The 27765-nt window shown below is 44.7% G+C and overlaps 1 protein-coding gene across 1 annotated transcript in view; it reads right to left on the bottom strand.

Annotated features, from left to right (window-relative positions):
* ASPG (asparaginase) overlaps positions 1 to 27765 on the bottom strand; it is a 354315-nt gene that overhangs the window by 132995 nt on the left and 193555 nt on the right. The window contains 1 exon segment of the mRNA XM_078660269.1: positions 24295 to 24480. Within this exon segment, the coding sequence (XP_078516395.1) occupies positions 24295 to 24480 (186 nt within the window).

The following is a 27765-nucleotide window of genomic DNA, read 5'->3' as shown; positions in this document are numbered from 1 at the left end:
TACAAATATTTACAGCTCTGCCATGCTGTCACACCCTACATAGATAAACTGGAGTCACTCACAGAATTTAATGCACTAGAGGACAAGCTTCTAATGTGAGACCTGGGTGAACACAAGATATCCAAAATATACCAATCCCTCATTACTCACAGTGTCGCAACACTCGAGACACTTAAAGATACCTAGCAAACAGACATAGGCCCCCTAGACACAGATGATTGGACCGAGGCCACAGGGGGTGCGGAGCGGCCATTTCCTCCCGCCTATGACTCATCCAGTTTAAGTACCTCCACAGGGCATTTTAATGCGTGCCTTAGACTATGGAGAGCTGGACTGATTGACTCCCCAGTATGCCTACGATGTCAGACCGATGAGGGTACATTCCTGCACACAGGTTGGACATGTAGGGCTCTGGATAGGATCTATTCCGGTGTATTAGTGTGCTTAACTGAAATACTTGGGTAGGAATTGCCTAGATTCCCTAGACTAACAATACGTCATATAACAGATGAGATTGGTGGCAACAGGTGCAAACGTCATCTCTTTTGTCTTGGCCTTACCATCGCTAAGTGAGACATAGCCAGGTTATGGAAATCGGAAACACCTCCTTCTATCAGGGCTTGGAAAAACGGAATGGACTTTTGTATGGAATTGGAGATCCCAGTTAGCCCATCTCCAGATGCTCTGTGCTCGGTGGGATAACTGGAGAGAGTCTGTCCCCCCCTTGCCTTTGTATGTAATACATTGCTGTCATGTTGTCTGTACGGATTAGGACAGCTTTCCCTAGCAGTTGTGGTTGAAAAAACTCCAATGCTAGAGAAATTGCTAACAATTACAGGTAGCTGATGTGAAATCGTTTTTGTTGGGAGGTCCATAAACCTTAAAAGGTATGAGTTTGAAGATGTGCTCCCCAGCCGGTGAGCGATGCATCTGTTAGCACTATCTGTGGGACTGGCTCAAGGAACGACCGCCCTTTGGAAAGGTTTTTTGTGGTCCACCACTGCAGAGAGCGATGGGTGCGGACGTCCACCAACATCAGATCTGTTAGCTGACCTTGAGCTTAGTTCCAATGACGTGCTAGACACTCTTGTAATGGAAGCATTTCCAGTCTTGCATGAGGAACGAGAAAAATGCAAGAGGCAGTCATTCCTATTAGCTGCATGAACACTCTTGCTGGTAGTGAGTGTTGTGGCTGAAATCTTTGAACTAGCATTTGTATAGCACTTATCCTGACTGGATTGGTATATGCTAGGGCTGTGGAAGTATTCACTGTAGCTCCTAGATATTGTTGTATTGTGGCCGGTTGGAGATGGGATTTGCCTAGATTTATTGTGAATCCCAGACTGTGAAGCAATTGTATTGTACGGAGTGTGTGTTGTACACAGCTGTTGTGGGAGTTTGCCTTTATGAGCCAATCATCCAGACAAGGGAAGACATGAATTTGTAGTCTTCTCAGATGGGCTGCAACCACTACGAGGCACTTGGTGAAAACTCTGGGTGCTATAGTGACTCTGAATATGAGAACTTTTAACTGGTAGTGTTGACCATCTACCACAAACCTGAGATATTTCCTGTGAGTAGGATGTTTGGGAATGTGGAAGTAGGCATTCTTTAGATCTAGAGTGGAGAGAAAGTCGCCTTGCTGTAGTAGTGGAAGCACTTGTAAAGTGGCCATGTGGAAGTGGTCTGATTGAATGTAAAAGTTGAGCGGTCTGAGGTCCAGTCTTGGCCTGAGAGAGCTGTCCTTTTTTGGGATTAGAAAATAAAGGGAATAGACCCCGGTGCCCTGATGAGCCACAGGAACTGGTTCTATTGCATGTTTTTGTAACATTGCTAAGACCTGCTGTTTGAGGAGTGTCAGGTGTTCTAATGACATTGGATGCTGTTTTGGAGGAATGTTGGGAGGTGTAGAAGTGAGTTCCAGGCAATAACCATACTGGATAATTTGTCTTAGCCACTGGTCTGTTGTGATGGAATTCCAGACAGGCAGGAACTGTGAGAGGCGTCCCCCGGCAGGAGTGGGATGATCGGGGGAAGCGTAGGGAAGTCACTGTTTGTTATTAGGGGAGTTGTGGGTGTTGTTACCCCTGCCTTTACCCTTGTTGTTCACTCTGTAACCTCTTCTATTGTATCCCTTGGAAAAGGAGCTCTGGTTATGACTTTTATAGGATGAGTACAGGTGTTCAGATGTATTTGTCTTGGAACCTGCTCTATAGGAAGAGCGACAAAAGGAGCCTCTGGCAGATGGGGACTGTAAGGCTCCCATAGACTTTGCGGTCTCTGTGTCCTTTTTAGGTCTTGCCTAGCAGCGCGCATGCTCTGCAAAGGCAAAATGACCTATTGCTATCGCTTAGGCTTTTCAGCCAAGCACGTGCACATGTTCCATTGCCTTCAAAGGCAACGCGTGCACGTGCACTTGCGGGAGCGATCTTCACCATATGGTAGCAATTATTGCTCCCGCAAGTAAATCGCGCTGCCCACCTCCTCCCCCCTGCTGCAAGAGGCACGCGCGCTTGTTTTGTTTTCGTCCTTGTTGTAGTCTTCGGCTTGGCTTGTTTTTGGTTCGTCATTGTTTAATTTAAGCTGGTAGCTCCATCTAGTGACAACATTATCTATTGGGAACCAGAAACACGCAGAGAATCCTTTCTCCAAGGCGTGTGATTGGGTAGCAGTTTTTCAGTCTTTTTAGTTTTCATGGAGAGAAGCGGGTACTGAGTTAGGGGGACAGGATCCTAGCGGCAGCGTTACCGCTCTGGAAGTCCGAGGTGTTGGTATGAGGCATGGCATCTGCCCCGTGAAACGCAAGTGCACCAAAGCTTTCTGTCAACAGAGCTGATCACACTGGGATGGGCTTTCAACGGCGAGACAATGATAAAACCTGCTCAACTCCACTTGGAAATGAAAAGTGCTGTGCAGACTAGATACGCTTTTATTTCATTTACTTTCCTACTTGTCGCTGTCGTCATCGGCTTGGCTTGTTTTTTTAAACTTTCAGCGCGAGGCGCGCACACTTGTTCTGTAAGATCTGTAGCTCCAGAGCACTAACTGTGGTCTGAGACCTGTACGAGATGCATAATGTGTGCGATAGTTCTGCTGTCCGAGGCTAATAAAATCTGAGCAAACTGAGCGTTAGTTGCACGTGCTACCCTGGAAGGTTTCTGGAGAGACAGTCATGTGTGTTTTATCAAATAAGCACCAGTCACTGCGCCAGCAGATCCATAGTCTCCTGGGCCTGCCCTGGGCCTGTCCTGCGCCTGCCCTGCGCCTGCCCTGCGCCTGCCCTGCGCCTGCCCTGCGCCTGCTCACGTGCCCTGATGTATTTCATCAGCTTGCATCTGTCTCAGCTCCCACCAGGATGCGACTTGTGCTCTTGGGCATGCTCTATAAAAACCGGTGGAGGGGGCCATTTATCAGTGTTGGTAAATGTTTAGGAAGTCGAATAAGGAGTTCGATCCACGTTCTCTCTGTGTAATGACGACCACCTGATTTTGTGCAAAGAGAGGTGTGATTCTGCACTTTCCCGCGTGCCATCCGACCTTATTTCCCCAGGTGAGTTGAGGGCGGTGGTAGAAGCTGCTCCTGGGGAGGACAAGGGTAGAGAACGTCACACCAACCTTGGTGCTGTGTGTCACCTGGTGGCTAGGTAGAGTGTGGCATGTACAATTGTAAATCTGCTGTCCTGCTCGCGTATGCGGCCCCGACGCAGAAAGGTCTGTGCTCAAAAGCGCCAAGAGCAAGGATTAGTAATTCGTGGTACGGATGTGCCCCCATGTAGTCTCCTTATTGTATTGGTGTGGAACCTGTACAGCCAGTCTTGACCAGTACAACCTTTCAAACTGGGTGTCTCTACCTCATTGTCATCATGCACCAAAATGCTTCCTAAACCCTTCACGCCCCTGTCTCTAATGCCCGCCTGTCGCTAATGTCGTCTGGTGCACAGGACCTCACCACTGATAATTCATAACTGCTAAGTGGCCCAGTATTTCGTAACACCGTAGGCGTGACACGGACGTTCTTCACGTTTAACTCTGTAAGGGAGAGGTTGTGGCTAATGGCCAGAGCAGGGGAACCAGGTAGGTTCGAGTCTCGGCGTCAGCTCGGCATCCTGAGATTCTGAGCAAATTGCGTAATCTCTCCTGCTACCAAAAAATGTAGGTGTCCTTGTGCAATGTAACTGATGGTTATGCAAACCGCCGCTCGAGTTCTCATTATATAAATCTGCAAAAAAGAGAAAAGGGGGCGTAAAATTGAAACAGATGATGGCTTAAAAATAATGACCAGCGCATCCCCTGGTCATTATGCTCTGTTTGTCCTTCTGCTCCCTGGTTTCTGCAGCCCTTGGTTCTCGTCTATCCAGCTCCTGTATTCCCTGCCCACCCCCTGCCCTTCCCTCCCTCCCTCCCTCCCTCCCTCCCTCCAGTGCGCTCCTGTCCCCTAACACTATGCTCCCTGCTGCATCTGTGTATTTGTAACTGTGCCCTACACCTTATACACCCGAGTCCTTAGAAGACAACGATCTCCTTCCTTCATGCCTAATGCTTCTGGTCCGTGTACCCGCTGAAACCCCTGGCACTTTTACCCGAGTAGCACTGCCACTACGTCACTTTGCATTCGAATTATCCGTATTCTGTTTGCCCTTAAAGCCCTATAGAGCCTGGTCCCTTGCCCAAAACCATTTCCCCGCCACAGTGGGCGCCCCAGAGGATGTCTGCACAGTGTACGCCCTGGAGTGCCACTCTTTACACACACGCTGCTCTGTCCGCTGCGGCTTCATTAACGCCTCGGAACTGGAGGGCTTGTTAGCAGCTATGGTGCCAGTGTACCCGGGCCAGGTAATTAGAGCGTGCCCGCCCGCCCCGGGACTTCACCTGCACAGTGCATGGCTAATTGTATTCTGCCTGCAGCCACACAGGCCTGTTATAGATGTGCAGCTCCCAGAGCCCACCACACGTTATAACCACATGCCTCAGCCTCCTACTCACGCACCCTCTCGGCTACTCATGGCCTTCAGTGCAGCTCACACTTTCACTTTCTTCCTCGCTCAACTCCCTTTTGCCTCTCTATAGAGTGACAGTCTTCCTCCATCCCCCTTCTGCCACACACTCTTCCTCCACGTCACTGCTTTCCACATCTGTCCCTTCTTGCCCTCTCTCCACTTTCAGCCCTCAGTTCCTTCTCTGTCTCTGCACATCTGTCATTTTGCCAATCTGTCACTACCCTCTTCATCATTCAGTTCCCCTAACCATCTCTTGCTCCCCGTCTCTGACTCCCCCCTCCATCTCTTATCTTTCATACCTCTCAATGCCCCCACATTCTAGGGGAACCACAATTTTGCAGCCAAAAATAGTCGGGATTTTCCAAAATAGAGGAAAGACTACAATTTTACTTCAAGCCCGGGCACAGAATAACCGCTCTCCTCAGCAAAGAATTACAGAACAGGCAGTAAGAACATACACAAAATGCCATTTTTAAACCCAGCAGCTTGCCTGTTAATTACATTGTTTTCTTGAAACAACTGCTAACTATCCCTGGTTTGTAAAATATAAAAAAAAAAATCACCTCCCACCGTTTTCAGTCAACCCACTTTAAAAACCGGGACATGAGCTACATTTCCTGAAATCTGCAGGGACAGATGGTGAAAAACTGGGGCCGCCCTGGCAAATCCAGGACACCTGGTCATCCTACCACATTCTTCTCTAATCCACTTCTACATCGCGCTTAGCCTCCCCACGTCCCCTCCATCTTTCACTTCCTGAGATCTCAGGTTTCCCACTTACAAGCTCGACTGGGTCATCTATTCCACGTATTTTTATTTGTGGAATGGGATTTGTAGTCCTGGTTTGTAGTCCCATTAACAAGCATTGGCATAGCCAATAGGTCTCGCCTTTGGGACCTTAGAAGTGTTTAGTTTTCCAGCACAATATCATTGGTGCAACAACATCAAGTGTTCCATGGCTAAACACTTCGAAGGTTCCAAAGGCGAGACCTATTGGCTATGCCAATGCTTGTTAATCTTTTCCAAAATGCGTCAACTGCAGGGCCAAAGAGGTGCTCCTGATCAAAGGGTTCATTTAGGATGGTATTTTGTACCTCTTGTTTAAATCCAGATACCCTGAGCCAGGCGTGTCTGCATAGCAAAACAGGGGTATTTATTGCACGGGATGCGGTGTCTGCTGCGTCGAGCACGCATTTGATGGATGTATTGGTTATTAGGTTGCCTTCCAGTATAAGGTCATTGGCTTTGTCCTTATATTGATGAGGAAGATGTTGAATGAGCTTTTCCAGCTCATCATAGTGGGCCCTATCGTATCTTGCTAGAAGGGCTTGTGTGTGCTATTCTCCATGAGTTTGCAGCTTGAGACGCCATATGTTTACCTCAAGCGTCTAATAATTTAGATTCTTTGTCAGGAGGTGGTGGGTCACCTGACCCCTGACAGTTTGCCCTCTTGCGTGCATTGGCTACAACCAGTGAATCCAAGGGAAGTTGGCCCTTGATGTATATAGGGTCAGTGGGAGCGGCTTTGTATTTCTTCTCCACTCTGGGGTTAAGAACCCTAGCTCTATCTGGGTCTTTGAACACCTCAGGAGCGTGTCTTAGAAGGCCTTGTAACATGGGTAAGACATGAGTAGATTTTTGTGGTTGAGCAAAGGTCTCTATTAGGAAATCCTCTTCTACAGGACCTGAATGAAGCTTGACCTTATGGTATGTGGTGGCCCTATTGATTAGCTGGGCAAAACCCACATTGTCATCTGGCGGGGATGGTTTTGTGGGGTAGAAATCCAGATCATTGGTTAGATCAGGATCAGTATTATAATCATGCCATGGGTCTGGTTCCTTTGGTGAATCATCAGGATCTTCAGTGTCTAATGGTACTATGTCTTCATCCTCTTGCCCATCCCCATGTGAATCGTCACTATTCTCCTGTTGTGCAGAGTGTGCTCGAGAAATGATTAGAATAGGGTTAACTGGTGGTGGAGGTGAAGGTGGTGGTAAAGTATTAGTAGTTATGTGTATTTTCTTTGGAGGAACTGGAGCTTGTGGCAAATGTTCTTGTTTCCTCTTTGTAGGTGGCTTGGTGACTATGTGACCAGTCTTTGGGTGAATAAAGATGGTAGTCCGTTTCGGATCGGGAAAAAAAGCTCTTCGTAATTGATAGGTTTGTTTTCTCCTTGGAAACTTTTCTTGGCTGTTTCAGGACAGTGTCCGGTACAAAATCTTTTCCAGGTTCAGAGGTCTTCGGTGCCGGTTGTTTTGGCTCCGGAGGAGTTTGTTTAGAAGGCTTATTTATAGGAGTTATGTCCTTTATTTGTCTTGGCTCTGAAATTTTCTGTGCCAAAGTCTTTTCTGTGAGCTTTGGTGCCGAAGTCTTATCTGTGTGCTTCGGGCCGAGGTTTCATCCAGCTGTTTCTGTGCCGGTGCCTTATACGGCTGCTTCGGTGCCAATCCCTTTTCCGACTGCTTCAGTGCAGAGGGATCTTTTGTCGATTTTGGTGCCAAATCTTTCCACGGTGCCTTTAGAGGAGGGCGCGGCAACTCGGATGACTGAGATTTTGGTGCCGAAGATGGCTTTTCGGTACCGGGTGGTTGGCTCAAGCCGGATGGCTTTTCTTTGTTCTTCGATGCTGGGCCGGAGGCGGGGCGCTCAAAGTTTTTGTACGGTGTGGACCTGAGCCCGAAGGCGAAGGTGTTACCGGAGCCATTGGTATGGGCTTGGGTGAGCGGGGGTCTCAGTACTCACGGCCCTTTGAGCTGGGGTGATGTGATCTTCGGTATCAGACACGTCTGCTTCGGAGTCTGGGACCTTTTCTTCCTGTTCTGGCTCCGGAAGGCTATCGGGATCTGGATGGAAGATGTCCAGAATAGAACCTGTGCCTCGGGACATCTCGTGGTGTCGAGCTCGACGATCCCGGATGGTCTTCTTGGACTTGAAGGAGAGACAAGCCTCACAATCGTCCTCTTGATGTTCTGGAGAGAGGCACAGATTGCAAACAGGATGGAGGTCCGAGTGTCTTTACCAGCGCAGGTAGGCCCAGTGGCCCGCGAAGTCTGCAGGCGTCGAAGTTTATTCGAAAGTTGGCAAGGGTGCGCGTTGAAGGCACGCAATCGAGACAATATCGTCGGTTAAGTGTGATTGAGCGTCGAAAGGGGGTTTGATAACACCGACCCGGAGCGCAGCATGTCGCATCCGAACCCGATGGCGGAAAAAAACAATCTAACGATTGAGCAGATGCCCATGCGCATTGTCCACCGAAGGTGGAGTCACCAGTCTTGTGACTGCAACACTTCTTCGAAGACAAAAACAACATGCAAACATGCAAGCCCAACACCAGATGGCGATCTATGCATAGTGTACAATCTGCAGCTCATATGCCTCGAACATATAGATTATATATACATATAGATAAATGGGATCTCCTGCATTAAAATGGTGAAAATCATGTTTGAGGTCAACCTACATATCATTTCCAACTTGAAACTACGCAAAACAAATTAATAGATAAAACTAAAATATATATTTGTGTAGCATTTCTAATGGTACAACTGGACAAAAGTCACTAGCAAAATCGAATATGCAATACAACTATAAGTTAGAGGTGTCACTGCCACAGCTGTTGTGTATTTTATGTTCTCAGTGTAAAGAAATTGTTAGATAGAGGTTGTGGTTCTCTACCAAGACCACACACTAACCCAAGCTAGAACAAATAATGCATTGTCAATATGAAAACTTCAGTTGAAGAGATATCATGATTACATCCCAAAACCTAAAAGCTACTGAAAAGCACCAGTAGTTATCCAACTATAGTCACAAAGACCCTTTCCCCACCCAGGCAATGTTTATGATGCCTCGAAAGACCAAAATACATCACATAGGGAATCCTCGTTGTTGAGGTAGCGCTCAGGCGCTTCCGGTGGCATGTACAGCTATTTGTCTGCACCCTCACAAAAAATAGATGACAGGCTATTCTTCTCACTTTCACTTTCGGATGCAGAGATAGTCGTTTTCTGGGTTTTTCTGGGTTCACAATATGATATACCTCCATAAAGGCCAAACCTAAAAAGCATTGACAAAGCCAATGGGTCTTGGCAATCCGAGATGTATTGGCATTGTCAATGTTATTGTCTTTTAGCGATGTGTTATGGAGTGGCTATTTAGCGTAGTAACGGAAGGCTTTGCCCTCCCTTCCCAGAGGCGTTTAGCGATACCAGCCACACAGAATTTCACGTTTGAAAGAAAGGGATGTGGTGCGGAGCCTGAAGACAGTCAACGTCTTCAGGTTAATCATTCACCACAAATTCGTAGCCCGAGGTGGTAGTAGAGATATAGGATTGGAGGTTAGAAGAGTAGAGATCAGATTGCCCAGTTGTCCGCTCAGGAGGGTGAGCCCTGTGCACACAAGGTGCACTCAGTAAAGGCAGCAAGTAACAACCACTGGCTTAGCCAATACGCTTAACAGAGGTCCTCGGACACAGGGACAAGCAGGGAAGCCAATGGACGCAGGAAGTGATGCGCCACTCAAGGAAGTACGGCCCAGGTGACTGGCGGTGGTAAACTGCGCTATGGAACCTGCTGCGGGAAGGAGTCTGGTCAGACTACGCCTGCCCCGTGGAAATGCAGTGTGTCAACAGAGACCCAATTTACATCCTGTGATTATTGGCAAATCAGTTAATCGCCCCATGCTTAAAAAAATGTATCTGAACTTGTGAAATGTAATTGGGCACTCATGTAAAGAGCTGTAATGTCCTCCCAAAAACAAAATCCAAGACTGAACTGCTTGTTTGCGTGAGGCACACGCGCAGCGTGAGTGGACGCGAGAACGGTGAGCAGTCCAACTCTAAAACTTACATCGCCTCTTCAGAGTACGGCAACACCACATGCGCTTGGTCACCACAATGAAGGACGGAGGAGGCAAGCAGCGATGAGGAAGGGGGTGAATAGGTAGGTCAAGCAGCGATGAGGGAGGGGTTTGGCACACGGAACAGGCGCCATATGAAAACAGCGTCTGACATTTAATCTCAGTCTTTAACTGCTCAGAAAATGTAACAAGATAAGAACATGATTTACTGCTCTGTTTACTCGGAGCATGTGAAAACACGAGTGCTCCTGGCGAGGGCTATTAAACAAAAAAAATAAATCCTAAAATGGTCATTAAATGGGAGCAGAGGATGGCTAGTAGTAATTAGTCCATGCTTTCTGGAAGGACTAAACACTGGAAGAGGCATGCATGCCATGGACAAATCGGTAGAATGAATAGGACAGTGACGATGGAGCTAGCAAATGGGAAGCCTATGCGTGAGCTGAAGCCCACAAAGTATATACAACAGGTCTCTTTTGAGACAGTGCAAGCGTTGTCTAGAGACAAGACCTAAAAATTATTGAAAGTCAGGAAACCTTTAAGAACTTGGTGTAAACTTTGACTATTTCTGCTCCAAACTCATGGATATATATCCAAACGTGAAACCCTATAGTTTGAGATTTCTTAAGTGTTATAAGTACATGTCTTTTCCACTTATCAAGCACAACCAACTCTTATGTTAATATTAAATTGAGACCATAAAGTCGTTACTTTCTTTACAACCATCTAGCAAACCTTACTGCAGTGAAATCTTTTCCCAAGACATATTGTAAGGATGGATATTTAAAAATCTACGTAAAAGGCAGTGCCAACTGTATGATTTTCCAATATGTAAAGAACTTAATAAAATGATTAAAATAAAAAAAAGTATATGCTCTTAGAAGAGAAACATAACCTCCCTCAACCAAAGACATTAGTAAATTTCATGAGTTTTGTAAAGATCTACTTCATCTGCTGCCCACATTTCCCAAAGGGTATAGTTTGCAGCCTTAATCAAAAACCACAAAGGCCTGAGTACAGTACTTTTGCAAACAGTTCCGTGCTGGGTATTACCTGTAGTCAGGCACACTGGACAGTGATTTCATGAGAAAACCACTGCCATACACTACACATAACCCATTTGAAAACTGTTTGCAGGATACAGAATGCTTTCTAAAGTTAATTTTTCCACTAAGATCGAAGGCCCGGCACTTCAATTGCTGCCTTCAATTTGCATAATTTTCAACAAGGTCTACTACAAAAATAATTATATTTAGTAATTATTATTATTTTTTTTGTATATATATTTTTTGTGTCCTCATTTGTTTCTAGCCCTTTTGTAATTAGGAGTTTTTTTTAAAGTAAGAACAGTGCAAAAATATCAGCGATGGCCGGAGTTTTCTAATTGCCTGTACCCAGGCACTCCAGGGTAGAGACCCCCGATCACTCTGTTTGCAGAGGAGGTGCAAATTACCTTCACTCATTCCCCCAAAGCCTCGCATTTCCGCATGCTCCCTTTCAAATGTTCTCCACTCTTACAGGTCCTGCAGATATCTCTGCCCCAGGAATTTCAGTCCAACCCACGGTAGGCTTTTCCTGACCTGTACGGCTACCAACATAATCATAGGACTCCAAAAGAAGAAGAAAAAAAAAAAAAGGAAAGGAAAAGAAGAAGAGGCCCAAACCAAACTTAAAGGTATACTAACTCTTACCCTTGCTCTTATAGATATCTTTAAGCAATTATGTTATTATCTCTATTACACCATTCATCCCAAATCTTCCAAAATGCAGTTTTCTTCGTGTCGCTTATCGCTCTATCTAATTTTGCAAATCTATGTATTGAGTTAACCCATTCACACTCTAGTGGGGAAACAGGGGAAATCCATTTTATACATAATTCCCTACGCGCCAGTAGAAAAAGCACAAACATTAAACAAGCATTTGCAATGCAATAGGTCTCGCATTAGGAATGTTTGAGCTATTGGTATTGTAAATGACATATTTTTTATTTATGTGTTGGTTTTGAAAATAGCGAAATTAATAGCTTTATCATTTATAATGCCAATACTTTTAACTTTTGCAAATGTGACACCTATAGCATTTGTAATGCAATGTGTTGTATTTACGTGACTTAGATGTATTGATATAACAAATCACAATAGCTTTTGTTTATTTTTAATAATTAATACTTAAATAAAAGTTATTGTAATTTATAATGGCAATAGCTTAAACTTTTGTAAATAACTTTTGTTAAGATTATGTTCAGTGTATTTTATTGTGATGAAAATCCAAGAGCAGAAGTGAAATATTAACATTTTTGTGACATTTGTAATAAAGCTTGAAACATTGAGAGAACATATTTGAAGCAGTTGTTGTTGTGTGGTTGCAGATTGATGCTATGGTGGCGCTGAGTGATGTTGTGGTGGCGCTGAGTGATGTTGTGGTGGCGCTGAGTGATGTTGTGGTGGCGACGAGTGATGCTGTGGTAGCGCATAGTTATGTTGTTGTGCCCTTGAGTGATGCTGTGGTGGTGCTGAGTGATGCTGTGGTGGTGCTGAGTGATGCTGTGGTGGTGCTGAGTGATGCTGTGGTGGTGCGATAGATAGATAGAGTGAGGGCGATAGATAGATAGAGGGCGATAGAGGGAGGGAGGGCGATAGATAGAGTGAGTGCGATAAATAGAGTGAGGGCGATAGATAGACAGATAGAGTGAGTGCAATAGATACACAGATAGAGTGAGGGCGATAGACAGATAGATAGAGGGAGGGCGATAGATGGATAGATAGATAAAAGCCGAAAGATAGATAAAGGGCGATAGAGGGCGATAGATAGAGGGCAATAGATAAATAGATAGAGGGCGATAGATAGAGTGATGGCGATAGATAGATAGATCGAGTGAGGGCGATAGATAGAGGGAGGGCGATAGATAGGTAGAGGGAGGGAGGAAGATAGGTAGAGGGAGGGAGGACGATAGATAGATAGATAGAGTGAGTGCGATAGATAGAGTGAGGGCGATAGATAGAGTGAGGGCGATAGATGGATAGATAGATAAAAGGCGATAGATAGATAAAGGGTGATACACAGAGGGCGATAGATAGATAGACAGAGTGAGGGAGATAGATAGATAGATGGATAGATAGATAGATCGAGTGAGGGGGATAGAGTGAGGGCGATAGATAAATAGTGTAATTATGTGGCGTGTAATTATGTGCCACTGAGTGGTATTTGGAGTGTATGTTGCATTGTAATTATGTAGCATATAATTATGTGCCACTGAGTGGTATTTGGAGTGTATGTTGCATTGTAATTATGTAGCATATAATTATGTGGCACTGAGTGGTATTGTGTGAAGTGTGTGTTGCATTCAGTAGAGTGTAATAATGTGGTGTGTAATTATGTGGCACTGAGTGTTATTGTGTGGAGTTTGTGTTGCATTCAGTAGAGTGTAATTATGTGGCATGTAATTATGTGGCACTGAGTGGTATTTGGAGAGTATGTTGCATTGAGTGCAGTGTAATTATGGGGTGTGTAATTATGTGGCACTGAGTGGTATTTGGAGTGTATGTTGCATTGACTGCAGTGTGATTATGTGACGTGTAATTATGTGGCACTGAGTGGTATTTGGAGTGTATGTTGCATTGACTGCAGTGTGATTATGTGGCGTGTAAATATGTGGCACTGAGTGGTATTTGGAGTGTATTTTGGATTTAGGGCAGTGTAATTATGTGACGTGTAATTATGTGGCACTGAGTGGTATTTGGAGTGTATGTTGCATTGAGTGCTGTGTAATTATGTGACGTGTAATTATGTGGCACTGAGTGGTATTTGGAGTGTATGTTGCATTGAGTGCTGTGTAATTATGTGACGTGTAATTATGTGGCACTGAGTGGTATTTAGAGTATGTTGCATAGAGTGCAGTGTCATTGCTCATTGACTGTGTGTACTTGAAAAGAGATGGGAGAGGAGAGGGTAGAGAGATGGGAGATGGGAGGGGAGAGAAGGGAGAGTAAGAAGAGAGGGGAGAGAGGGGAGGGGAGAGAGGAGAGCGGGGCGAGAAGAGGAGAGGGGAGAGTGAGGGGAGGGGAGAGGAAGGAAAGGAGAAGAGAGGGGAAAGTGGTAAGAGAGGAGAGTTTTGAGAGGGGAGAGTGGTGAGAGGGGAGAGTGGTGAGAGGGGAGAGTGGTGAGAGGGGAGAGTGGTGAGAGTGGTGATGGGCAGAGTGGTGATGGGGCAGAGTGGTGATGGGGCAGAGTGGTGATGGGGCAGAGTGGTGATGGGGCAGAGTGGTGATGGGGCAGAGTGACGAGAGGGGAGAGTGGTGAGAGGGGAGAGTGGTGAGAGGGGAGAGTAGTGATAGTGCAGAGGGGAGAGTGGTGAGAGTGGTGAGAGGGGTGAGAGGGGTGAGAGGGGTGAGAGGGGTGAGAGGGGTGAGAGGGGTGAGAGGGGTGAGAGGGGTGAGAGGGGTGAGAGGGGTGAGAGGGGGTGAGAGGGGTGAGAGGGGTGAGAGGGGTGAGAGGGGTGAGAGGGGTGAGAGGGGAGAGAGGGGAGAGAGGGGAGAGAGGGGAGAGAGGGGAGAGAGGGGAGAGAGGGGAGAGAGGGGAGAGAGGGGAGAGAGGGGAGAGAGGGGAGAGAGGGGAGAGAGGGGAGAGTGGTGAGAGGGGAGAGAGGTGAGAGGGGAGAGTGGTGAGAGGGGAGAGTGGTGAGAGGGGAGAGTGGTGAGAGGGGAGGGAGAGTGGTGAGAGGGGAGAGTGGTGAGAGGGGAGAGTGGTGAGAGGGGAGAGTGGTAAGAGGGGAGAGTGGTAAGAGGGGAGAGGGGAGAGTGGTGAGAGGGGAGAGTAGTGAGTGCAGAGGGGAGAGTGGTGAGAGTAGGGAGAGTGGGGAGAGGGTAGAGTGGTGAGAGGGGAGAGTGGTGAGAGGGGAGAGTGGTAAGAGGGGAGAGTGGTAAGAGGGGAGAGGGGAGAGTGGTGAGAGGGAAGAGTAGTGATAGTGCAGAGGGGAGAGTGGTGAGAGTGGGGAGAGGGTAGAGTGGTGAGAGTGGTGAGAGGGTAGAGTGGTGAGAGGGTAGAGTGGTGAGAGGGTAGAGAGGGGAGAGTGGTGCGAGGGGAGAGTGGTGCGAGGGGAGAGTGGTGCGAGGGGAGAGTGGTGCGAGGGGAGAGTGGTGCGAGGGGAGAGTGGTGAGAGGGGAGAGGGGAGAGGGGCGAGGGGTGAGAGGGGCGAGGGGTGAGAGGGGCGAGGGGTGAGAGGGGCGAGAGGTGAGAGGGGTGAGAGGTGAGAGGGGCGAGGGGTGAGAGGTGAGAGGGGCGAGGGGTGAGAGGGGCGAGGGGTGAGGGGTGAGAGGGATTAGGGGTGAGAGGGATTAGGGGTGAGAGGGATTAGGGGTGAGAGGGATTAGGGGTGAGAGGGATTAGGGGTGAGAGGGGTTAGGGGCGAGGGACGAGAGAAGCAAGTCAGGACTCCTATATTTAGTTTTAAAGCACAAAGAGAGCGGAAGTAGAAGTGCCTATAAACGTTTTCACATTTTATAGCAATTTGAATACGTAAATAAGCTCCTTTGAGTCCATTTATTTTTAACAAAACAGAAGTACATTTACACGCGCACCACTTTATAATGCAGCTCAATCTGCAAAGCACGTATTCCACTAACAATAAATAGCCGACTGTAGAAATATTCAATGATAGTAATATAGTTGTAGGGTTTGACGTCATAAATAAATGCGAGTTTAGAATCAATCAACTGTTGCAAAACACCATAGCCGTGCACAAGGTGATTTTACAAATACAACTTCTCTTTTTTGTAATTTTATGAAGCCTTCCGGAACAATTGTGCGTGTGTGAAATGATGACATTGGGCGAACAAAGTTTTAATATATATCGAGCACGCAAACAATACTGTTTAAGACAGTATCTTTTTTTTTTTTTTAAAGGCTTTTGATTAAGTAAAAAGGTTGTCGTTAAGCGTCAACTAATTGGCTTCAGAGGGGAAACAGCAATTACGGAGGATGTCTGTGTGCCTTCTGCTCTCCTGGCGCCTCGGGTCTGTTTAGTGTTCACACGTGGAATTTCAAAAGCATTCATCAAGGAGGATGTCTCTGCCTGCCTTGTGGCGCCTGTTGTCTATTCCCAGCAGAGGAAGGAGCTGTAGAAGCAAGATTCCCGCGCTTGTGGAGGAAGATTAATTGTTCACAAAAGTTAGCCTTTTCTCCAGCTTACACATAGTTTAGTTCTTACTTAAACCTTCCATGCTTGTTCTTTCTAAATATATAGAGTGCGTGCATTTAGCAATTTACATTGGACCGTACAAAATGCACGCGCTATGTATATTTAAAAACAAGCCGGTAATAATTGACTAAGATGGCAGGGTGCTGGCATTTTTTTATGTAAGAGTAGCATGGGCTAAAAATGAATAATGAAAATACGCGCTCTGTGGTGAGGGAGGGGGAGGGAGTAAAAGCGCAGCAGGACTGTTATATTTAGTTTCAAGGCACAAAGAGAGCGCGAGTAGAGGTGCTTATAAAAATTCACATTTTCAAGCAATTTGAATAAGCAACTAATCTCCTTTGAGTTCCTTTATTTATTTAAAAACAGAAGTCCATTTGTATATCGCAAACTCGACTCAAAGGCATTGGAGCACTTTACATGCGCACTAGTGTATAATGCAGCTCAGCCTGCAACTCACGGATTCCACTTCACAAAAATAGCTGACTGTAGAAATATTCACTGCTACTAACAGAAGCTCGGCAGGATTGTTATATATAGTTTTAATGCACTTAGAGAGCGCGAGTAGAGGTGCTTATTGAAAATGTTCACATTTTCAAACACGTTTAATCAAAAAATTGAGGATTAGCTTTCAACATGTTCAAGTAAAGGGACAATGACGCGATTAAGGGAAAGGACAGCTGAAAATAATTTAAGACATTGCGCGGCCTGCCAGATGCCAGCTGTAAAGTAAAAGAAAAGGTTTTTCTTTCGAATTCTTTTGTTTTGCATCAATCGCGGCACTGGAGGATTAGCTTTCAGCATGTTAAAGTAAAGGGACGATGCCGCGATTAAGGGAATGGATTCGCGCTTGTGAAACAGGCATAAGGCTGATCAGGGAGCTGATGTGGGACGATGGCGCGATTAAGAAGAACAAGGCTGCACTGAAAGTGTAAGCGCAACTACGACGAGGCAGCGCTGGGGAGTGTCAGCTTCGATCGTCAAAGCTGCACTTGAATAAGGCATCCCTTTGAAGTGAAGCTCTTGGCTCGCTGGAGAAGCGTGAGCCTGGTGGGGGGGATGAACAATTAACACGCATTGTCGAAAATCCAGGTGGTTTGAGAGACTTTGGTTCACAGTAATAGGTTCGAGTAAACTCGACCTAAAAAGGAATGGCGAATGTCTGCGTCAAATATAATGTGCAAAATGTATTTAAGCAGAGTGCGAGCTTTAGGCATTGCTCTGGCGAAAGATGTGAAGAGAAATGCTCCTGTAAATTAGGGGAGAGAGAGGGGAACAGATGGCCGTGAAGCAGGGGGCGGGGCAGCGGAACCCTTTGAAGTCACGGCCTAAATGGTGGAGGCCTGAAGCAGTGGAGTGGGAGAGGTGAGGGGGGAGTCACGGGGAGATTAGCAAGCGGCCGTGAAGTGCAGGCGGGGGGCGGGGAGCAGAGCCTTTGAAGAGCCAGTCAGTGAAAGGCTGATAGGCAGAATAGGCAGAAGCTCGTGCACGAGGCGTGCACTTTCGAAAATCCGGATCATAAAAGTTAGATTTCTGGATCGGCGGCATTAGGTCTCTCTGCGAGACCTAAAAATTTTAATTCTTAGATATCTGATTGTGACTTCCTCATCCGGGGTCATGCCAAAAATTACTTGAGAAAGACTCACCTTAACTTCAAACCCCACAATGCTGGAAATCGTTACACCTACTTTGTTCCAAAAACCTTGTATTGATGGATATCGCCTGAACATGTGCACGTCATCCGCATCTGCTTCCCCACACTTTTGACAAATCGCATTTTTAGAGCCCATCTTAGACAATCTTCTTGGGGTCCAATACGCTTTATGGAGAGTAAATAAATGATTTTTTTTTAACGAAGCAGCCTTGACATTCTGCCATAGAACCGCAAAAGATACTTGCCATATGGTTTCCCGATCGTAGTTTGGCAGCTCTCTCCTCCAGATCACATCGAACCACTGCTGAGATTCTTCCAGAGGCTGAGTTAACATCCTGTACCAAACGGCTATTTCTTTACCTCCGATGTTTGTGGTAGCTGCCTTCTTTTCAAAAAGATCATTGCCCTTGCCCAGATTTTTAAGAGATTTGGCCCAACTTACTAACTGGTAGTATTTGAATTTAGAAACAGTCCCACTTGTGATATCCTGAAGTTTCTGCCAAGAAATTATGTCCGAGCCTTCCAACAGCTCGCCCCATCTTGCTACGCCATTTGTTTGAATTGGAACCGCCAAAGAATCTTGAAGACACCTTGGTGTGCCTGGTGAGCTCCAAATAGGGGCAAGTGTACTGTAATAGTGAATACGTTGCGATGTTCTTATTTGATACCATCCTTTGCATGCTGCTAATAAAATCTTTAGTATAACTTTCTTGAAAACTTTTGGGTCCCCAAATTTAAACAAAAAGTACCGGGATTGATCCTGAAAGCCTATAGTCAAAGCTTTAAATAAAGGTGAATAAGAGATGGAGTCCCCTAACAATTGCCTGAAGATTTTAAAGTGGAATGCCCTTTGATATTGCAGAAGGTCCGGTGTGGCTACTCCCCCATCCTCCTTTCTCTCCCTGAGTTTTCGCCAAGCTATCCGGGGTTTCTTTTTTGCCCTTGAAAACAGGCCTAGGATCTTAGCTATCCATTCTTTCCTGAATTCCAAGGGTATAGAATTAAAAATAAAATTATATTTAGGAAGAATTGCCATTTTTAACAAATTCGATTTACCTAAAAAAGACCGGGGCAGTGAATCCCATTTTTGAAGTTGAGACTTGACCTTAAATGTTATTTTATCAAAATTTACTTTCGCAATTAGATCTATGTTCTGCACTACTTTTATCCCCAGATATCTAATACTTTGTCGAATCTGATCACAAGTATAATGTGTGTTCCATTGCATCACTTCAGTCTTGGATTGATTAACTGCATATCCTGAAATCTCCCCAAAACTTTTTAGGGTATCCCAGATGGGATTTATTGATTCCTGCAGATGACCCGTAAAAATCATTAAATCATCTGCATATAAACCTAGTTTTTTTTCCCACCCATTGAATTGAAAGGGGCTAATATCCTGACATTGCCTCAGTTTTATGGCTAACTGCTCGATGTACATATTGAAGAGCAAAGGTGAGAGGGGGCACCCCTGCCTGGTACCCCTCCCAATTATAATCTCTGGCGAAGGAGAGCCTTTACCAGGACTTGTGCCACCGGATTCTTATAAAGTGCTTCGATTACCCGCAAAAAACAGCTGCCTAAATTAAAACGGAAAATGATTTCTTGAAGGAAAACCCAATTAACGCGGTCGAGCACTTTAGCCGCATCACATGTCATTATTGATAACGGTAAAGCATTGGTAGTAGCCATGTCTATTGTTCCTAATAATTATAGTTGCTGCTCGCCATGACTCAGGAAAGTCTCTTCCCTCGATATAAATAGAATTAAACAGATCTAGCAAAATCGAGATTAGTTCTTGTTCTAGCACAGAATACATTTCATTAGGGAGAGCGTCAGGGCCTGCGGCTTTCCCTTTCTTTAAATTATTGATAACTTTGGGGATCTCCTCTATTGTGAAAGGGGCTGAAATCTCCTCCTTAAGCTGATCGGTAAGATGTGGGAGATCTAAGTCTTGTAAAAAGGCGGCTATTTGTTCCTTGCTCGGGGTCAAGTTTTCCGTATATAACTCTTGGAAAAAAGACGTAAATGCTTGAATGATCCCTGGTTCATCTGTAACAACCAATCCGGTATCATGAGATTTAACTTCTTTGATTATATTCCTTACAGAGTCAGCCCTTGTTTTCCAGGCTAACATTTTACCGCAGCCTTCCCCGTACTACTGATTCGCGAATTTACTAGCTTCCCATCTTTTCCTTACTTTAACCTCCAAATGATCCGCTAAATCATTTTTAGCTTTAGTTAGCTCGGTTTAATTGTTTATATTCTGAACTAGAGCTAATTTTCCCTGTGCTAGTCTGATCGCATTTTCTAAAGCCCGTAGGTCTGTCTTCTCTTTTTTGTTAGAAAACGCACTAATTCCTATCATGCTTTCTCTAAAATATGCTGTAAATGTATCCCAGACTTTATCTAGGGGCGCTGAATTAAGGCTAAATAAAAAGAACTCTGAGACAGACTTCTTTAGGTTCTCTATTATTGTACTATCCAATAGAAGAGATCTGTTTAATGTCAATCTTTTCCCCTCTAAATTACTACCTAATTCTAAGAGTAATATTACCGCTGAGTGGTCAGAGAGGTGTCTGGTATGTGACAAACCTTACTGATATGATTACTGATTGAAGCTGATATTAAAAAAAAATCTATTCTTGACCTGTGACCATGTTTTTTATTATGAAAAGTATATCTATCTGCAACAGTTCCAGATTTAACCCCTTTTATAGACCAGATATCCACTAATCCTAAGTCAGTCATCAATTGCTTTACAACTGCCCTCCTTTTTGGAACTGCCGTCATTCGCCTCTTAGTTGTAGAATCTTGTGTTGAACTTAAAGGTATGTTAAAATCCCCCCCCCAGTATGATCGGTGCATTAAATTCAACTAAATTTAAAGATACATTTTTTAGCGGTCCCGGGTCATCTAGGTTGGGACCATACTAGGCAGCAAATACTGTCCGTCTTCCCTGGAAATTTATCTTTGCGATTACCCATCTGCCTGATTAATCAACCTGTATTTCCTCTAATATGGCATTTGAGGATTTCCTAATCAAAATTGTCACTCCCTTTATTGTAGCTGTTTGTGACGTACATATACAGTGATCCACCCATGGTTGGTATCTTATTATTTCTGGCCATTCTTCCTTGGTTAAGTGGGATTCCTGAATAAATATTACATCTGCACCAGAAAGCTTGAGATACTCTAGGATTTTTTGTCTTCTTAAAGAAACCCTCAGACCGTTGACATTCCATGTCATGACCCTCAGGCAATTAATTCTTGTTTGTAATGCCATGCTTTAAGATTAAAAAGAACCTAAAAAAAAAACTCCGACTTTGACTGTACTTTAATGTCAACAAAGAAAATAAGACTAACAATTGAGGACACTTTTTTGTGGGGTTTTTTCCCCCAATGCTCCCCCACCCTTTGTGAAGATTAAGGTTTTAGGGTTTCCCACACATTCTAATCTTTTGCCTGTGACCCTCCCAATCCACCCCACCCTCCCTGGGGAACCCTCCCTTTCTTCTTGAGGTGTGATTACACCTCCATTTGAACTCTCTCTACCGTAGGGCTGTATTAATACTTAGCTTATTTTTATGGCTGAGCCTTTAACTCATCCAGAAATTTTCTCACTTCATTAGGGTCGCGAAAATTGTGCATTTTATTATTCAGCATAACTCTTAGTGATGCGGGGAATCTAATTTTTGCTGTGGTGCCAAGATCTCTAAATTCTGCAATACACTTTCCCAATTCCCATTGGCGGTCAAGTGTAGTGCGCGAAATGTCTGACCTTATACGGTACTGCCAATCATTTTTCTTATGTGAGCCTGCTTTTAATGCCCCAGTAAGTATCATTTATTTCAGTGTGTATGACTTAAAATTCACCAAAATTCTTCTTGCAGCCTTCCTGCCAGGGCGAATAACAAAAGGGTTGCGATGAACTCGCTGAATGTCCTCCGAAAGGGAAGCTTGGTCAATGTCAGTATTCTGCTCCAGAATAAGCTTGGTGACAAATGTTTTAATATCCCCTCCTTCCACTCCTTCTGGGAAATTTAATATTCTAATATTGTTACGTCTTGCATTGTTTTCAAGTTGTTCTATCTTGTCCCTCAATTCCTGCTCATTTTTCTGGAGTTTGTTAATTCCCAACTGGTTAACCACTACTTTTGCAGCAATTTGCCCATACGCAGTCTCCATAGTTGTAACCCTTTCCACTAAACCATTGGGCTTCTCCTCCAGAATCCCACAGTGGTCTTGAATTTTTTTTTGATTCTCCTCCAATAATTCACAGTGGTTATGGGTCTTTTTTTGATTCTCCTCCGAGGTTACAAACCGATGTCTAATCTCAGTTAGCATTGTTGCCATTAACCTCCCCAGATCTTGTGGTTCCTCCTGTATAGACAGTGGTTCTCCCACAGTACTTTTTTCAGTGACATTTTAGGTAAGAGGAGGAGGAAGATGGAAACTGGAAGATTGTCTCCTTTGAGGGATTTTAGGGCCTTGGGCAGTTAAACCACTTGGCCCCATCATTTCTGAGCCAACATCTTCTCCCATGCCCGCCAATGGGTCCAAACTATTTTTAGTTGGGATTTGGGCAATATCCTCATGTATGCTGTACTCTGGAGGCAAACTCATTTTCCTACCAGCTACCGTCTGTGACACATGTGGCTCTATATTCGTTGAGTTCATTTGATTATGAAGGTGAGAATCGGGATTACTAAGTAGTAGATCTTGTGACTGTACTTTAAAATATGATCGTAGAGAGGGGGTAATTTTAACTCTTTCAGCTTTTTTTTTTCTCTCCTTCCCTTTCCCTTTCTCTCGCCCTCCCAAATTTAAAGATGCTTTTTTAATAGGTTTTTGTGCAGGGCCGAGGTTGCTATCCTGCTCTATTTTATTCTGAGTTGTTAATACAGATGTAGCGGCCGAGGAGCAAGATAACCCTACGCCGTAGTCTTTTAACTCTTTGGGGGAGATTATCCGCACCTCAGGTTTAACTCTTGCACCCTTTACACTCAGTGTTGGATCCTCTTTACCCCAAATCCCTCTACTCCTCAGCGTATATCTGTTTATGGTAGTAGTTACCTCCTCCATTCCCAACTTTTCCGTTATACCGTCTTGGGAGCCCTCTTTCTTTCTTCCTCTGCCTTTACTCCACTGTTTGGCTACCGCGACTCTAGTAGTGGAGCCCCCCCCCCCCTCGTCTACAGCTTTCTGAGTATCCTTTAATTCCTGAGATACACCCCTTTTTTGCCTCCTTACTGGGCTCATAGATCCTTCCTTTGAGTCCCTACTGGCATTCTTCTTCTCTTCCTGAGAGTAGACCTTGCCCAATATCAAGGGGAAAAGGAACTGTGGTGTAATACGGTCTCTTTCCTGCCCTAGGATCACTATACAGGATCGGGGATAGTGCGCTTTACCTCCTGGTGCTCGATGGGGATTCCCCACTCTTGCTGCGGCAGTACGGCTCCTCCTGATCCGAGCCGCTGCTACTGCACCGATTCCTTCTGATACTGCCGTTGTTACCTTCTATCTTTTCCAGGCTGCCCGCAACATTCAAGGGGCGCCAGTTACCAGAAAGAAAGAGAAAAAGACCGGTATATCTATACTAACTACCGGAAGGCACCACCTATTTTAGTCTTTATTTTTTTTTTTGCCGGGATTCAGAGATCTAGAAACGTGCTCACACCCTGACCAATAAAGCGCTGTGACACAGCTCAGGGCACCTCAAAGCTCCTCAAGCACCCCCTCTAAAAAAAGAGTATCCGATAGGATGTAACAGCTACTCTCTGCTGTACTCTCTGCTGTACTCCCTGTTCTCTGCCACTCAGAAAACACGAATCCCGAATCATGGAAAAGATTCTACAAAGTTCCCGTGACCCAAAGAGACAGGAATGTGTGTCTTCCGCTCCAGCTATCTGCAGCCACACCGTTTCTCACCGTTCTCCCCGTTCTAAATCTGGAATCTGGGATACCGGTAAGCTAGCGTGACAGCGCAACGACTCCCTCTACTCTCCTCAATCTTGTTATTCTCTCCGCTCCCAGTCCTGGGTTTACGGTTATCTTTGGTGTTTCAACTGCCGCTCCCACACACAGCCTCGCTGTTCTCACTGCTCACGCCGCTCTCCGGATTACCGGTGTGCTGGCGTCTCGGCGTGTTGACTCCCTTGACTTTCCTCGGTCTCCCCGCTCAAAATCCCGGTTCCCGGTTCCCGGCTGCCGGTGCTGGTGTTTTGGCTGCCTCAACACCCCGTACTCTCACTCTCCTCCACGTATCGACTCCACGTATCGGCAACCACAGCTCACAGCTGTCTCGCTCCTCTCGCTCCTCTTGCAGCTCACCTCTACTCAGAAATCCCGCCTCTCGGTCTCAGCCATAGTAGAAACGCCCTGCAGCCCTACAGCCAGCGAGAGAGCTCACGACCGCTCCTGTTTGGCGGCCGCCATGTTCCCCCATTTAGTAATTATTATTGAGGTTTTACATATCTAGTCACTAGCATGATGCTTAGGATGCCCACCTAGGTTCAAATAATCAACTACCAACATATACATTGCAGATGATACAACAATTCGATAAGGGTTTACAGTTCAAACTACACACCTTTCCAGTAGCATATGACTGACTAACAGAGCCTAGTAAACACTGGGTGCAGTTTACAATCAATACGCCTCGGTCTGTGGCATCCTTCAGTGCTTGAAGAAAATCCAGTCTATTGTCTGGTGCATTTCCAGAGCCATATGTTTCCAGTACAATGCCTTCCATTGGAGGCTGAAGAAATGCTTTCACCTGTTCAAGACAGAATAAAGTAATTAAAAAAATATATACAAAGTAAAAAACAATAGTACTGCAATAATGAATCTACATGACTAGGGCAAAAAAATTTAAATAAGCGTAGGGAAAAAGGTCAAACTGTTGAAAATGCAACAACTTTCATGTCTGAACTTTAGTACAACATAGTAGAATTTTAAGAGAACAAATGCTAAATATTTTTCGGTTTTCATCTAGGTGAAATCTTTAAGACTATTAGGCATGTGGCAGCTGGAGGCATGACAGACAAAAATCTTAGTTGTATTTTTCTGTTCAACTACACAGTGCTTATACGTGTGAGAATGTATGCATTTCAAAATCATTTAGATGCTAAGCCCTAAATTTTGAAGTACCTAAAAGAAACATCCTTCACAAATTATACAAGAGAGCTGCATCCTGATTATTTCGAACACTCTGACATGCCAATATTTCATTAGTGCAAAATGGAATATGACTTTTAAAGGTACAGTGTAGTCTTTTGTAGTCATTGTGGGACATACATATCAAAATGTAGTATAATCCTTTCTTCCCTCATGTCCCAGTAACCCCGCAAAAGCAGCAATCTGGGTCAGATCAGATCATGTGTTCCTTATGCTGAAAGGGGGTGAGGACTTTTTACCAGTATGGATACCTATCTCCAACCTCAAAAGAATGAGGCATGTGTGAAGGAGACAAATTTCTACTTCCTAGCAACTTTTTTTTGCACCAAGAGGAAGTGTTTCATGTAGCAGTATTAAATCTGGTCTCTGATGTTTACAATACGTGCATTATCTCCTATTAATCCTACTTCCAAGGCTATTCCAGTTCAACATTTTTAGTCATTTCCCATTCTCCTGGTCATCCGTCATGGCCACGATTTAGGTAAGCAAACACTGTGTTCCTGCCCCTTTGTAGCCAAAAAAGCAACAGAGGTTTAACAGCCCCTTATTCTTCCCCGCCCATTCTTACATACAATGGCATCTTAAATGTCTCCTTGTAGTAAAGGTCTGTCATCCTTCCAAAACACCCATATTTACCTGTGCCGCACAAGCATAACTCAGTTATCACCACATGAATATTAAAAACATGGGAGTAGTAGTACTAAGTGAACTTGCTCACTACTGCACCAAGCAGTTACAACAGATACAGTTTAAATACCCTGTGGGAGCTTGTTGCAGACATTGTCCAGCCTTTTAATTGTAAGGAAGGATTCGTTTCTCTTGTTGATGACTGCCTGTTCATTTCCTGAATGCCAACCACTGCCTTCCAGTTCTATTCCAATCTCATCTCTTTGAGAGGTCCTACCAATGAAGCAGCTGGGAAAATTAGTATATTATCTAACTGTATCACTCTCATCTTCTAATTTGTTATACACCAGGAAAACATGTCATTCATTCAAGGAGTCAAGTACAACATGCCTGATTATACGGGCCTTCACTGTATGTGTAACCCAATAAATGAGGCACCTGGCAAAGACTGGACGTGGAGAGGTTTCCAGAAGGGAAGCTCAGTTAGTGGTCCATAGACTCTCGGTTGTAAACCAAGAAGAGTTTTGAGTAACTGGTATGTACTTAAGAAGCCCGTTTTCCATGAATTGTTAAAGTTGTCCTCCCATCACTCATCCATCTGGTATTCCTACTATCTTTTGGTTATTTCAGAGAGCGCAACACTCTGTGTCCTTCACCCTTTCTTTGATGGACAGGGAGGTCACAGCAGGTATTGAATAGCTGTGTGGAGCATTCTTAGGCTGTTTCTCACCTACGATATGCACCCCCCAGTAAAGCAATACACCACATTCATGAGGTATTGTATAGAAAGAATATGCAAGGTATTTCTAGCTTTAAATGTTTAAGCTTTGTATTTTTTCATTGTATGTTAATTGTTTTTATTTTTTAATATCAATCTGTTTCAAATCGCAGTATGAAATGTCATTAAACAGAGAGACTTAAGGTGGAGTGTAGTACAGTACAGTGAACAAGAGTCTTGTAGAGTGGCGTATTGTAGAGTGGAATAGAGAAGAGTAGAGTGACGCAGCATACAGTGGAGTAAAGCGTTATACAGTAAGTGTGGTGGTGTGTTATATCGGGGAGTGCAGCATTGTAGAGTGGAGCGTCGTGTTGTATAGTGGAGTGTCGTCGACTGGAGTGTCATGAAATGGAGTGTGGTGGACAGGAGTTTCATCAAGTAGAGTGGCAGAGTGTTGTAGAGCATAGTGGGATACAGTGGAGTAGAGTGTCCGTGTTGTCAAGTGTAGTGCCATGTAGCAGAGTGGTGGAGAGTCTCGTACAGTGTAGTGTTATACATTGGAGTATGATTATTTGTGATAGCACCGTGCATGGTTGTGTGGCGAGTTACAGTTAGTGTTGTCTGGTAAGCCAGCTGAAAAGAGCATGTAACAAGGTCCGCAACTCAAAAATTTGAGGCTAGTGGATAAATTGTAAACGAAAGTTATAACTATCTCTTGAGAATTTTTTTAAAGTTTGTGTAGTTTGAACTTGGTTTGTGTAGGGAAAATATGTTTTGCTAACTATAACTAAGGTTTAAACTTTGCTTTTTCCTTGAATTTTAATCGTTTTTTTTCAAGTCGTCAATTGCATCAGATTCATTAAAACCATCGCAATCATTGAGCATTTGATACACAATATTATATTAAGTACTAACACATAATGTGTTAGTACATCAGGATGATTGTCATGGTTCCGATTTAACTGAATCATTACAGAAAATTAGGAAAACTCATCCTGTAGACTGAGGTTGAGAGGGTGACAGGAGCAAGAAATCCTACTTTAAATGGCTCCCTTGGACAATTGTAATTTGTGTTTGTAAGTATAAAGTGCTGCTGTTGCTCCTGAAGGAGCATCCTGGTGTTTTTCGGAAGTAAAGATAAGGGTCGGAGCCGGCATGATACGGCATTTCCAAGACTCTCCTAAATCATGTAGTGTAATTTCTACTTTTCCGTCAGAGCCATGATTGCCTTACCAATGACTATCTCCCACTTCCATCTACTGTCCTATCCACATTGCCTGGGCTCGCATCTCCCTCCCGGTGTGCAGTCAGACACCCACAAGGGGTCACTCCATCTAGTGAGAATTTTGGTCAAGATGGCTACCAACGATATCCTTGCTCATTCCAGCCAAAACGTAATCTCCTTTCTCATGTTGCCTTTTTTCAAACCATTACCCCTCATGCTTTTAGGAAATGGTAAGTTTGGGGTGGTATAAAGGGCTGAACAAAAATCCAACACAACTATATGCCGGTGAAGTATAGGACAGAGGTTGCTTGTTT

This window comes from Lissotriton helveticus, chromosome 9 (genome assembly GCF_964261635.1).
Source record: "Lissotriton helveticus chromosome 9, aLisHel1.1, whole genome shotgun sequence".
NCBI lineage: Eukaryota > Metazoa > Chordata > Amphibia > Caudata > Salamandridae > Lissotriton > Lissotriton helveticus.
Note: the sequence above shows the minus strand (reverse complement) of the source record. Positions and strands in the feature narration are given on the sequence as shown.